Here is a 14,619-nt window from a genome sequence, read left to right as displayed (position 1 = left end):
CAAGAGCCTATTTGGTTCAGAAGCCTCCAAATCGGAATCAGACCAACTATTTAATTGGACAGAATCGAAATTTCATTCCCATCTCTAGCGAAATTAAATTCCCCCATTTGATGGATAGTGATTCTCTACCCCTCCCTTGAAAATGAAATCCCAAACAAAATATGCGAATAGATCATTCTAATTTGGACTCCAATTTTGACTGTGAATCAAACAGATCCCAAGTTTTTCCATCATTCCATTAACAAAGCTGATTCTATGGGCATTTGATACATTGCCTGAAGGGTAACAGGGATGTGTACACAGAAACTCAACTACCTAATCCATGGAAAGGCAGAGGCCATTAACTATTCCAATAATAATCTTTATCTGGGGACTTGAGAGGGGTGGACTAGATATGGATTAGGGCTGCAAACGGTATTCATTTGTCCAAACATGACAGGGTAATCCGGATTCGATGCATCTATATTGATTTGAATGTTATGTTTTTCCTAAATTGTCATATGTTCAAGTTTCATGTAATTTTTAATTTATTTGGTTCATCAAATACAATTTAGTTTAGTTTATTCATACTATTCAATATCCAACTGCAAGGAATTGGAATTTGATATAAATCTGATGGACTACCCATATCCATCGGTGTTTGGCGTCAATGATATTGCCCCAGAAAACAGCACCACATCAGAAAACGTTGCCCTAGAGAACAGCAAGATATTTGGTTCCATTTTTCCATAAAAAACATTGCCCTAGACCACACTATGAAAATCGAGAAGGCATGGTTTGAGACAACATCAAATTTGGTGTTTTCTCGTTTTCGGAACTGTTGCTGACAACAGTACAATAATGTGGCATCAGTGTTGGATAATGTAGATCAATGCTGAAAACGGTTATACATCACTGGTAACAACCAAAACCAGTGTTGTTTCCCCAGAAAACATCCTCTGACAGCTCCGATGCCAAACAAAAAAATGAGCTGTTTTCTAAGAAAACGGTGCAACAGACCCTCATCCATTCAGCACTGTTTTCTCAAAAACGGCTCTGAAGCAACAGCATTAATGCCAACACCTACATAAAGGAACAAAATTTGGACTACCCATATCCAGTTTTTTTATACATATCCATATCCAATTTGATTTGTGGCATTTACTCACAAAGCTCAAACCTGCATCCAATATCAAATTTTACCACAAGCAAAGGACCCTGCAGATCTAAACTAAAAATGGCCTGTGTACTAATGCCTTCCTATACACAATTAAAACTCATGCCATCTTCAAAAAGCCACACAAGTTTCTGACGTTTAGTACATCTCCCCAGAACATTCAGAAACCTAAGTGTTCCAAAGCAACTGCTACAGATGGATGTGATATACAAAATATATATGCTACTAGATCTTTCTGGAACATTCTCTGGATTGATCCCACTAAGCCGCTGCACCAGGATCATTGATGACACCTAAGAAATCATCTTTAATGGTACCAATACAGAACTGCAAAGAATGGACCAAAACATCATTTGAGAAATACAATCATTCATAAAAAAAAAGCCATTACGAATTTACAGAATTGTATGGCCATGCTAAAATTTATCTGACCAAAGTGAAAGGTCTCCCTATGGCCATGCTAAAATTTACAGTACATTTAATTTGCATAAATAAATACATCTGCATACATACATTTGTACCTGTGAATAAATCCACACAAATGGCATGATCTCGATTTTCATCAACACCAAAAGAAATGAGATAATAAAACCAGTAGTTTGTCCCATAGATGAGATCAGAGAACAAAAGGAAAAACATAATGCAGAAAACTGGCCTCAGCTCTCTGATGTGCTTTTGGTGTTTTAATCCTTGATCCAGACTACTACAATTGATAGGCTTAACCCCTAGAAGTAAAAAGAAACTTGCCGATGGCATGGCTTTTCCGACTTGGTTTGGTCAAGAGGCACCCAATATTATCAAGAGAATTTAGGACTCTTCTCCTTGACTAGGAAAATATAGGTTTAAAGGTATCAAGAAATACTAAAATCAGGTGACAACATGGCAGAATGTAGTAGAAGAATTATAGGAGTGCCCAATTAGAAAAGCCAGACACCCATGGGTTTATACCCCGAACAAATTACTTCTTCCTTGAGGCTTTTTTGAGCTTCATCTCCTTTCCAATCCCAAACAAATCCCCTTTTAATCTAGCAAAGACATTTGACACCAAGACATCCTGATGCTTACTCTGGTTTCTGATTTTTTTAACTGCTAGAGCATCCTTCCTGAGCTCCAACAAAACCTTAGACTCTTTTTTCTGATAAATGACAAAGCCTTAGGCTCTTATTAATCCTTTGATTCCTTTCCAATTCCAACCTCCCTCAAAGGCATTGGAATCCTCTCTCCCCAAAAATAAATGACCAAAGATTTACTCACTTCAACTTCCATGTTCACAATTCTTTTCCAATTAATTCTTTTTTTCAATTACATGGATTTCATCCATTGTAATCTCTTCTTCTCAATTGCCTTCCTTCTCTTTCTCGTCTTTCTCTTGTAATGGTCTTGTTCTGCACTCCCTCTTTCTTTTATAAGCCTTAGAATATGATCCTGCTAATTTTCTTTCTTCTTCCCCCCTCCTACTTTCAACATCTTCTAACATAAACACTTGTTACTCACCAACTTCAACCCCTCCCATTCCCCCCAGCTCAAATTGCCCTGCTTCCTTAACGAGATCTCCCCCTCCTCCCTCTCCACCCTGGAATTCCTATCTACTTCCCTTTCTTCTTCATGAAGCACTTTCTCTCTCTTCCCTTTTTCACCTCTACCATCCTCTGCTCCTCCTAATCCTTCCTCAAAACTGTCCTTTACTTACACTTCAGTCAAAAGTTCTTCTATCAGCTTCCCCACTAGTTAAAACTTCATTTACTTCCTTACAGACTTCAGACCAAATCCTTGTTCCTTTAACCCCCAACTCCTACTTGGGAACTTTGAGAAAAATCAATGATCCCCACCTCACTTTCATTAAAACCGGCAGCTTAAATCAATTGCAGAAGCAAACATACATACCTCAAAATGTTTTTCGTCAACTGGCAGCCTATTACCACCCCCCTATATGCATCTCTCCATGCCCACATCTTGGCCCCAGCCTTGGACTGCTCTACCTCTCAGTCTGCAACGGCAACATCTTCAGCATCCTTTTCTTCTTCAAAGACATTCTTCAACGCTTTTTCTTGATCAAACACCTCCTTAACTGTATGATTTCCATCAATCTTGAATGATTCTTCCTCTTTGTATTTGTACCTTGTGATGTGCCAACGGAACTCCCCTTCCCCCCTCACCTCAGTTTGTTTGCACTCCAAAACCCTCAAACCACCATTACTTCCTTGAAGCTCCCTTCGCTCTAAATGCTTCTTTTCCTTTGAAATATCAACAGAATTTTGGGTGAAGAAGTTACTTGCACCACCCCACTTAACTCTTCTTATGGGCTGAAAATGATACTGTCTATGGCTCTTATCGATCCCACTAAGGGTCTCCATTATATGGAAAGCCCTGTGGGTGCATTAACATTTGCAATTTGTTTCAGAGGAAGAAACTAAAACAGCATTATATCTCTCTTCTAGTATGCATCTTGTGTCTTAGAAGGAGATTCAGCAAACTGCCTTCCTTTGCATCATGAAGTCATGACACAACTTTGGCATTTCTTCTTGGGTTTAGTTGGTCCACTGTTTTAAAAAGAGTGCTCGTGTACAGGTAAGGCATTGTCATGTGCCTCACCTGAACCCAGATGATGCCCCATTTAAAGGCCACATACCTGGAGTGCCTAGGTGTGTGCCTGGTGTTCCTTGCAAGTCAACCCAAACACATACACACACCTCTTACAAGTTTCCTTTATTTTACTTATTTTACATTCTTTATGTATTTTACACCCATGTAATGGTCTATTTTTTATCAATAACCAAAATTTCATTAATTAAAATATAATAATAAATACAGCATCCACGGGAAGGGATAAACTCTCTTAGCCCTCCCCAAGGACAGAAAAGATACAGTCAAAGATTACATATATGCCCACAACGAATGAGCCCTTCCCACCCCCTGTTTAGCCAAGGCATCAGCAAATGAGTCAGCACTCTTTTAACACAATGAAACCTTACAACCATACCACTTGACAGCCACTTAAATTCCTTTTTTCATTTGCATATTCCCAAAGTTCATTCTCTTCTTTATTCAGTTCAGCCATCCAATAACTACCTTGGAGTCACCTTCAATGATTAGGTTTTGTACATTTAATTGTTTTGCTCTTCTTATCCCTTCCAACACAGCCAAGACCTCTGCCCTGAGAGAGTCTCCTCCACCCACTGTCTCAGGAAAAAAGTGCCAAAACCTGTCCTTCCTCATTCCTAAAAACACCTCAAATACCTGAAGGTCCTGGGTTACCTTCACTTCTTCCGTCAAAATTTAATTTAATAAATCCTTCAACTGGTGGAGACCACACTGGGGAAGGATCATCTTTACTTGGTGCTGATTTAGTCACTTCCTCCCAATTATTAAGCAGCAAACCTGTTGAAATACCTTCAAATAATTTCAGGGATTTCACCCAATGTAGCACTTTACCTGTAACCACCTCCACAATTGCACTGAAGCTCCTTTCTTTATTCTTCCTCCCAAACTGTCCAGCATATAGCAGCTCTGGTGCATCTCCACAGAATTCTGCCCCTTCTCTTCATCCCACTAGTTACTGAGGAAGTGAACAGCTAAACAAGTCCAGAGGAGAAGTTCACCTGCAACCAAACAAAGAAGCAAACCAAACCCAAATAGAAAGAACAAAAGGACAAGAGATTAACAAGTGATAGCAGTTCTCAGCATTGGCTTTACAGAGAATGCACCAGTTAGGAGACAGGCACCAAGACGGTCTTAAGTATATCACTGGTATTGATCTTCCCCAAAAAAGCTTCCCAACAGAAGGCCCCTATTCTCTGAGGGATTGACCTTCCCCACACTTCTTTAACAGGAAAATTTAATCTCAGGTTTGCCGAAGATTGAGACAAGGCCTATAAAAGGCACAGGAAAACGATCAAGAAGGGGGGCAAGGGTCCATATTCTACTGTCCGACTTAGAGGGATCAAAGAAGATTCCTTGTAACAGTTTGATCAAAACCAACACAGTTCAATTCAGAATCTCTTAGCCCCCGTCTAAAGCCCAAATCCCAGTCATACCCGAAGGTTGAGTCAGAAGGAATCAAAAAAGAAGAGGCTGTCTCATTCTTACGGTTAGAAATAGAGAACAACATGGGAAACTGGACTTCTAAATTACCATGTAATAGTCAATTAACTTCTAAATTACCTTCCATTGATGCTTGTGTTTATTAACCTTTAAAAGAAACAAGAAAACAAAGACCTTTTGAACGTCTAAAGCCCTAGCTGTTGCAGATAGGATCTCAGATAACGAAAAATCCCATTAAAGAAGCAACAAAAATAGAACTAATCTCTGATCCCTAACCCTAAAATAAAATGAACTGCAACCAAAATCACAAAACCATCCCCATTATATATAGACGAAAAACTCAGGTCAAGAATGCTGCACCTGAACCGCTATATGGGCTTATTTGGGCCCACCCATCAGCCCTCCACCTCTATGAAAGCCCCAACCTCTTAGGATTAGGATTGAAAGATGAATGACATCAAACTAGCCAGTTGACATAATGAAACTAGGAAATAGAGAAATATGTTGACCGTTCTACATGCTTGACTCTTGAGTTGTTGAGTGCTTGAAGCACCTTAGTACAATCCACATTTGTTTGATAAGAATATTAATACATTTAATTTCCTTCAAAATTAAAGTTGTCCATACTTTTATGTATTAGTTTATCTTTTTTAGTATTTCAAAATCTTTTTCCTTGCTTCATCTGGGCACTCATCACATCCTGTGCCTTGCACCTCTGACTTTTAAAACACTTGGTTGGTCAACAACGGTATCCTCATGATCCATTGTTAAGCAATGATGTTGGAAAAGGATCCATCTTGGAGAACAAAGCAAAAAGGCAATAATTCATGTAGTAATGTAGGCATATAGGAAGAAAGGAAATAGGAGAATCTTTAATAACAAGTCCTCCTCCAAAGCTTTATCGGTAGGATCCTCGACCTTCTTTGGTCTTGGATGTTATCTACACCAAAGTTCAAAGGAGTAACCTAAACGATAATGTGAACAAACCTACCTGAGATTTAAATTATTTCCTAGCACCCTACCCCTTGGAGGTGTTAACCCCCTCTTCATGGCCTCGCAATATTGTGTTTAGATGCTTAGATGGTAACTCAATCATAAAGCCCAAAGAAGTCAGCACTAAAGGTGTTTCTCAAGGCTGGATGAAGCATTCTATGGGCCAACCCATCAATGACAAATTCTATGGAAGCCAAAGAAAGAGCCCTCACAGTGGAACCAACAAAGCGAAACACCTCCATTTACCCTCTTTAGTTATCAAAAGTGATTCAACCAAAGTAATCACATGGAGCTTAAGTGTAGGTAGTGGGCCTTGAAGATCAGCATCTCTTAGTGCCTGTATGGGAAAACTTATTTTAAGTACTTATTCAAACAAGTACTTAAAATAAGTGGTGAGACCACACTATAAGTGGAAAATAAGCACTTATTCATGTTTGGCAAAAAATCCCAAAATAAGTGCTTATTTTGAAAGTACGTGCTTAAAAAAAGCAACTGAGCCAGCTGGGTTTAGATTGCCCCTGGGTTTAAAAGAAGCAACTGTCCCCACAAATTTTTTTAAATTTTCATTGATTGCCCCTGGGTTTAGAGAAGACAATAGAAACCATTCTGGGCAAGGAGCTTCTACGGCAGTGGCAAACTGCAACTCAAGCAACTTCATGCTTCAGGTATGTGAAATCTCCCATTTTTTCTACGTTTCTTCTCCATTTTGTGCAATCTTCTTTGGTTTGGTGGGTTATAAACCCATTTTTGCACCATTTTTCCCTAGATCTGCGATTGGAAAAGAGTTAAACCACCTAGCCAGCAGTGATCTATGGGTTGGTGAGTTCTAAACACATTTTCATCAGAATGTTTTAATATAATAATCATAAAATAACATGTATATGCATTTTTAAGGACTTTAATTGTCATTTCTACAAAAAAAAAAGTACTTATTGGTTAAGTGGTTAACCAAACACTGTAACCCAAATAAGTGTAAGTGGTTTGGGAAAGGATCCCCAAACACAAAAAAGTACTTATTTCTCAAACTACTTATTCGCCAAACATACCCTTAAATGAAGTAAGAGAAATAACCATTAGTAGAGCAACTTCATCAAAGAAGATAGCTCAAATGCAATGGGAACCACCTGAGCAAAGTTTCATAAACTAAACTTTGACAAGAGTAGCTTCAGAAAACTCGGGACCCACAGATTCATCAAAAAAAACTCGGGACCCTCAGGAATGGAAGGGCTGCTTAGGGATAATGGTCATATCATAGCTCCATTTTCATGTCCTATTGGGGTTGGAGACTCTACGAGGACTGAACTTTATGCTGTACTCCATGGAGTACAAATAGAAATATATATATATATATATATGAATTTGGATACATTAATTATTGAGAGAGACTCTAAGGTGGTGGTTGGATGGCTAAAAGATGAGGAAAAAACAGTATGCTCTTACAGAGACATTATATGTGTTAAGGAAAATCAAATGGCAGACAAGGAATATGAACTTAAGAATACAATGGGTACTAAGAACTTCAAAAAGCATAAATGGGCTGGCTGTCACATTAGCCAAGCAAGGGGTTAACATGGATCAGTTGTATTGGCTCAATTGTAACATAATGCTATGTAGGAGACACAACAGCTTGTTTCATCTCCAAGGGATGCTTCATTTGTAAATACTTCCAGTTCATTTTAATAAAATTCTGTCATTTGTTTACAAAGACAACCATTAGTGGAGCATGCAAATGGGTTGGTTACCAAGCAATGGAACTCCACAGCAAATGGTTTAGCCAAATCTAGGGTGAAGATGATCTTTTGCACAGCAACAGCTCCCCTTTTCAGATTTCATTATGAAGAAACACTATCAAGGAATTTTTGTTTCAGAGATAAAAAAGATAAAGGGCATACAATTTCTGTGGCGTCTACTCTTGTCCCAATTATCTTTAAGCGAACCTCACTATCTTTTTGAATTTTAACCTGAAACAGCTCAAGAGAAAGTTTTGAAGTCAACATTTGTGAAGTGAAATTATATGAATTACATTTAATGCAAGAGGAAGCCATGCTCCAAAACATACAGATCCGTCTGAAGTCGTATAGTTTGGCATGTCTCCAGACTGAAACTCCATATCATCCGGTATCAACTGAAATACAAGAGCAGATAGAAGCATTATACATATAGAAAATAAAATAAGTAGGAAAAAAATGGCTAAGCTTCATAAGAAGAATCGCAATAGGAGTGTTCACTCAACTATTTAAAGAATAAGTGGATAAAAGCAATGTTACCCAGATCAAGCAATGACAAAATATTGATACAATTGGATAGCAAATTAAGTAGTGAATGTTAATTACCCAACATGGATTGAAGCTAGTTTTAAAGTATCTAAGGAACATAGAATAAAGGAAAAAGTAAGGGTCATATGAACACGTATCCAAAGTCCAGATAATTTTGTGGGGAGATGTCAATAGATTTAACTGAACTATTTAATCAATTAATTGGGTCATTCACCAGCTTGATGTTCATTTTATTGCAACATGATATCCGTCATTTCACATTCTAGTACCTTTCTAATAAAGTTCTATATTCATGCCCATCCAATATTAAATAATTCAATACAAATTGGTTGGATGAAGGTATATTTTTTGTATGAGCAACGATTAATATTTTGTACATTTTTAAAGTGAAAAACAAACGATAGGATAGGTTCTATCTCATATGTGTATGACATCCATGTAGACACCAATAAATGAAAAAAAAAAGTACATTGTTATAACAAGATCAAGAAGGATCTTACATGGTTTGACACAAAAATCTGAACAGGCCCAGCTTCAGCAAAGAAACCCATCTGCAAATGTTCCAAATATAGTCAAATATAACTGCCAACAATTGTAGCACAATGGCTTACAAGTAAAATCCAAAGAAATGACTTCAATAAATATAGACCTTATTGACCATGGTTACAACGGCCTCCAAAATCTCCCCCTTAAAAGGCCTAAACACAACACATTGATACTTGACAGGAAATGTAACAAACCCAGTCCCATCACGAATCAGTCCTTTACCAATGTTATCTACACCTGTAATTGCCACCACGAATCCATGCCGACCACTGCAAAATATTTAAGAAAACAAAATACAATACAAAGCTATGGGTTTACAGCTAAAATTGCAATTTGGTTGAAGTGAGTGGAGCAAAGGGAACCTGCAAGTGCCCTCAACATCTTTCATGAGCTTGGCAACAAGTTTGTCACGGAGATTGGGGCCAAAGTGGCGAGGGTGTAGTTGCATGTTTCGTTCCAACACTATGTGGAAGAACATCTTTGATCACTAACTCCTGACCCTGCAAAGTTGAATATTTATGAACTCCTTTGGAAAAATTAGGATAAAGCAGGCTAAGAAGAAAATAGCAAAGCAATAGAAACCAAGGTTGTGAATGGCATCAACTGTGTGTTCCTGATTTTTCTCTATAATACTGATTCTCAGAAATAATGACATGTTTGGTAAAATAATCCTGAGAGTCATTTTTCTGATTCACAGGATAAGAAGGATGTTTGGATTAATCATCATTCTCCGGGCATCATTTTTAGATCAAAGTACAAAAAATATTTTTTAAAACTTGGCCATGGAAGTTGAATTAGGATTTGGGTTGTCAAACTGAAATTAAAGATGGATGACAAAATTGATTTTCTTTCTTTTAAACTTGATATTAATGAAGTGCAGGGCTTGGTTTTTAAATCCATTTTGGGGTGTATATTGTGACTTTTCAATTTGTCCTAAACTTCATTTCTAAAAAGTAGTCCCCAATAGCTGGTTTCAACTTTCAAAAAAGCTAGTTTCTTATGTTGCCTCTTATTTATTTCGGTCTAATACCTTGAAGTCAATGTATGGGTACCGATTTTCATCTTCAACTCTGACACTAGGTTTAAATTTTGAATATAAATTGCATATTTGCTTCAGTTTCCAAAGTTTGAACTTAAGGTGTAATTACTATGAGCATCGGGAAAACAGGCTCACTTGCCACTTGGGCTGGAAATGGAGTCACCACCCATCAGATTGGAAAATGGAGGTGATAGAACCTCCAAGAATGGTATCAAAATCATTTTGGTTTAATAGTGACTCCATTAGCCCGAAGGGGTCCGGGTAAAACTCGGATGGGAGAGGGAAGGGGTTAGGCACCCCTCTCCCGGGTCCAATAGGGGGGGCCCACATGGGGATCTGAAGAAGCATAATAACAATCAACTAATCAAATAAAAAAATGCTAATAAAAGACAAGAACAATAAATCTATCCTACCAATATTTATCATTACCTTATCCTTACTTTCATTTTATTATTTATCATTTCTTTATTTTGTTTATTTATTTTGAAACATTATCATTTGATTTACAAAATCTTATTTCATCTTTTATGAATAGACCACTTATCTGAGAAGAGTTCAAGTCATTAATCCTCTAACTCGAACATCAGAAACAACAAGCATCTACTCGACATTTATTCAATTCAAATTCCAGTGAACATAAAAGACATAAACAGGAAATAAAATCTGCCTAATCGATTATCAACCTTCATACGAACATTAACCTTCAATACAGTACTATTTTCATTAATCTAAATGTAATCATCAAATCAAAATGAAAAGGCTATTAAACTAATTGAATAAAAATTCTAACAGCAGCCATAAGAACAGAAGAAAATAGAGAAAAAAAATGCAAAAGAAAATAGTTTAATCTTAGCAGATTCGAATATAGCTTTGGAAGTTCATTGTGGAGTTGGGAACATTAAGAGATTACATGAGCTTATGGGAGCTGGTTCTCCGTCGGCTCTTTCCCTCTCAAACTCGATTAATCCATTGCGGCAAATCAGGCAAACACAATTAGGCAAGAAGCCAGAATAACAACAAAATAACACAGGCTGAACATATCTCACCTGATGTTGGCCTGAACACGGTTCTTGGGACAGGGGATCTGAGATTCACGTCTAACCTTCTTCTTTGATGGAGAACGGTACTAAAGCCTGGCGAGACGAAAAGGTAGTCTGGGTATGATTTTCGACTGAAACCGAGAACACTCTGATGATGACTGCTCTGTTAAAACTTGCTCAAGTGGCTATGAATTTGGAGAACAGGGGATTGTTACGTCGTCAGGTGAAGCCGAAATGTGGGGTGCAACCTCTGTGAACGGTGGAAGAAAAAAGGGTTCCAGGAAAAGGTAGGGAACCACCAAAAATGAGAGAAAACCGAATGGCCTTCACTGCTACATTCACAATCGGATAACAGGGGGAAGAACGGCCTGACGGCGTCGCAGTCGAGGAGAAGAAGAAGAGGGTTTACTGAGAGAGAGAGAGAGAGGTGGCAGAAGAAAAACGAGATAGAGAGAGAAAAGAGTCAACCAGAGTTGGTAGAAGCCGGTGGGGGAACGAGATCCTTCGTCGTTCCGCTGCTGGTTCGAGCAGAGAATAGAATGAACAGTGCTTCCTCTCTAACCTCCTCCGGATTAGGTTTAAAAAGAGAGCCTCGGTTCGGCTTTTGGACAAAATGGGGGTATTTTGATAATTTCGGGAAGCGGGGTTAAACCGGGTCCAGAGGATGGTTTCGAGCAAAAACTGGAGGGTTAAGATGGGTGTAACCGCAAATAAGGGTTTTGTATGTGTGGACACATGAGACTGGCCTAAATGGAACCTTTTTAGATGGATGGGTGAATAAGGGTAATTTTGACTTAGATTTCACAGGGTGGGGTTTTTTAGCACTTTGAGTTGATTGGTGGAGTCAGATTGGCCTAACTGGGCTCGAATTGGGCAGATCTGGAAAGGGATCGATTCAGTTAATCTAGGGTATCGAAATGAAATCTTTGTGCAATCAAGCAGTAAACAAGGTCTGTTTTAGATGAAAATTTACAAGGTAGGGTTTTTGGGTAGTCTAAGGTGATTGGTGGTGATGGGATCTGCTCCTCACAAATGGGCACCTCATAAGCACATCCACCGTGCATTAGGAATATCTCCCGTGAATTATAACTAATAAGTACGAGAGATATTCCCAATGCATGATAGGATGTGCATGCGAGGCGCTTGTGAGGCGTCTGGTGTGAGGAGCAGATCCAGTCTTTGATTGGCAAGGTTAGATTGGGTCTAATTACGTCGAATTGGGTAGATCCAAAAAAGGTTTGATTCGATTAATCTTAGGGCTCAAAATGGAATCTTTGTGCGATTGAGAGGTAAATAAGTTTTTTTTGGATGAAAATTCACAAGATAGGGTTTTTGGGTTCTTTGAGATGACTAGTAAGGTTATATTGAGCCAACTGGGCCTAAATCAAGTAGATTTGCAATTCGATCAATTTGGGACCTTGAAATAGAATCTTGGTGTTATTGAAGGGTAAATGGAGGTATTTTAGGCTAAGATTTCAAATATGGGTATTTGGGTCAACGACATGTTTCGAAACCGAATCTCAGTTTGATAGAAGGGCAAGTGGGAGAATGAGGGTGAAATTTTTATGACCAGGTATTATGGTATGTACGGAGTCTAAAGGTGTGTTTTGATCGGTTTGGATGTGTCAAGATCAATGTAATCTAGGTTCTGAGTGTCTACACTAACGAGAGAAGTCGAAATGGAATATTTGTTTAATAAGGGGGGAAACGAGGGAATCTTTAGTTGAAATTTTATGGTTAGGTATTTTGGAAGGTCCTAGGTCTAATGGTTGTGTCTGATTTAATGGGTGAGGTGTAAGTGGGGGTTGATTGGGGCCATCAGATAGGTATCAGGCGAGTTTAATAGTGGATTTAGGGGCTTTGGGGCTAAAAGTTGGGATTTTTGGATTTTTGAGTGTTTTGGAGAGATTGGGGGTGTCTGATTAGGAATTTGGGGTGAATTGGAGGTTGAGGGACAGACTAAGAAAAAATCAGATGCTATAATTACAAAATAGACTTTTCATATTGATATTAGATTTCAAAATTGGATTTTGTGATTGCGCTGCATGTCCCTCCTATTTCTAGTTTCTTGTTTTAGCGCCTGCACAAACGAGGGTTTTCTACATTTGCATCAATTTTGCAGTTTTAGCTTTGGCATTGCAACCACACAACCTTTTTTAAGGTTTCAACGTTAAATAAGCTATTAATATGCTGTTGTGATGATGTTAGGCACCAATAAAATCCTAAAACCTATTCATTCAAATAATAACTGCTAAAAGAGGACTAATGGAGCAAGTAATTATAATAAAGATAGTCACCATTTATCTTTGTAAAACTCAGGTCCATTAAAAAGGGGAAAAGGGGGAAGAAGGAAATAACGGAAGATCATATGGTAGTAGATTTGCCATTTTTTGGCCAGTCAAAATTAAAATATAGGAAGCCTTACACTCACAACTATGCAATATGAGCTCAGTGATGCTAACCTTAACCCAGTTGATATATATTTATTATGAATATCCTATTGAAGATTACAAAAAAAAAAAGTTAAATAGCTATACAAGTTAATACTAAATAGCAAGCCTACAGATGAGGATGATTCTGCCTATAAATTATACCTTGATTGCAGGGATGAGAGTGAGCAACTGAGCACTCGAAAATGGTTCTTCGTGGTCTGGTTTGCTACAGCGAGTAAACAGTGGAGGAATGAAAAAATGTGTGAGCGAGAGGAGAAGAAGAAGATGAAAGAGGAGAGAGAAATCAGTGGTGACTTACCTCGTTGTCGCCAGAGAGTTCAGATCGATACTTTAGCAGTTTAGATGCCGGAGGAGGGAGTGACGAGAGATGAGGACGAGGGAGAGGGGGTAGTAGAAAGTAGGAATCGGGTAGAGCGAAGAGTTTGAGGGGTTTTGTGTCATTTCATTTTTCACTTTTCTTATTTCTACGAGCGAGAATGGCATTCGGGGAATGCGATTCGCACATTCCGCTCAAAATGGGAATCAGATTCTAATTTTGCCCAATCAAACGCTTTTGATTTCGGACCCGGTTCTTCCGAATCAAACGGTGCCTTAAAATATGCAATATATTTATAAATAATGTTGTATATATTTTCAATTAAGGGTAAAATGTAAAAACCACTCCCGAAGTTTCTGATAATCATAGAAACCTTCTCTCAACTTTTACTTTAAGAAAAGCATTCCCTGAACTCTTAGAAAACTCTACATATACCTCCATCCCGTCATTGAATCAGACGGAAAACGTTCAACTGATGCATTTTCTCAAAATGACAATCCTACCCTTTTAAAGGATTCTCAGCAATCCATATGGAAACTTTTTGCATATGCCACCACCCACCCCACAATTTTAAAATCTCTCTCTCTCTCTCCTTTTATTTATTTTATTTTCTCCCTCTTAATCTCCAACCCAACTAATGAAGGGGAATTTGGCCACACCTCATAATCAGGAGACACGTGGACATCACTCAACGTAGGTGACAGCTCAGCATAAATCAACTCGCTACAAAGCGAGCTGGGGTACCCTGGTGCCCTGAGC

The 14,619-nt window shown here is 38.3% G+C and overlaps 1 protein-coding gene across 4 annotated transcripts; it reads right to left on the bottom strand.

Moving 5' to 3' along the window:
• Positions 1 to 1,067: 1,067 nt before the first annotated feature.
• Positions 1,068 to 13,901, bottom strand: NRPB7 (DNA-directed RNA polymerase II). 4 transcript variants are annotated; one of them, XM_010244191.3, is made up of 8 exons: positions 13,843 to 13,901; positions 13,686 to 13,749; positions 9,375 to 9,512; positions 9,116 to 9,281; positions 8,967 to 9,017; positions 8,250 to 8,315; positions 8,083 to 8,151; positions 1,068 to 1,483 (listed from the first exon to the last, which is right to left on the bottom strand). In XM_010244191.3, exons 3-8 carry the CDS (start codon positions 9,488 to 9,490, stop codon positions 1,418 to 1,420), a joined length of 534 nt encoding a protein of 177 aa, XP_010242493.1. In that variant the 5' UTR covers positions 9,491 to 9,512; positions 13,686 to 13,749; positions 13,843 to 13,901; the 3' UTR covers positions 1,068 to 1,417. The 4 variants fall into 4 exon arrangements, with proteins under 4 accessions (XP_010242493.1, XP_010242492.1, XP_010242494.1 ...); XM_010244190.3 differs by lacking the exons at positions 13,686 to 13,749; positions 13,843 to 13,901 and adding an exon at positions 11,098 to 11,666; XM_010244192.3 differs by lacking the exons at positions 13,686 to 13,749; positions 13,843 to 13,901 and adding an exon at positions 10,962 to 11,099.
• Between the last annotated feature and the right edge of the window lie 718 nt (positions 13,902 to 14,619).

Source organism: Nelumbo nucifera, chromosome 1 (assembly GCF_055504915.1).
Source record: "Nelumbo nucifera cultivar China Antique chromosome 1, China Antique-T2T, whole genome shotgun sequence".
NCBI classification, from domain to species: Eukaryota; Viridiplantae; Streptophyta; class Magnoliopsida; order Proteales; family Nelumbonaceae; genus Nelumbo; species Nelumbo nucifera.
This window is presented reverse-complemented; position numbering and strand designations above follow the sequence as displayed.

Excerpts from the sequence above, each read along its gene's own strand:
- NRPB7 (XM_010244191.3), bottom strand. The coding sequence starts at position 9,490 with ATGTTCTTCCACATAGTGTTGGAACGAAACATGCAACTACACCCTCGC. Across the intron at positions 9,282-9,374 it reads GATGTTGAGGGCACTTGCAG|TGGTCGGCATGGATTCGTGG; the intron begins GTTCCCTTTGCT and ends AATATTTTGCAG. Across the intron at positions 9,018-9,115 it reads TTGTAACCATGGTCAATAAG|ATGGGTTTCTTTGCTGAAGC; the intron begins GTCTATATTTAT and ends GAACATTTGCAG.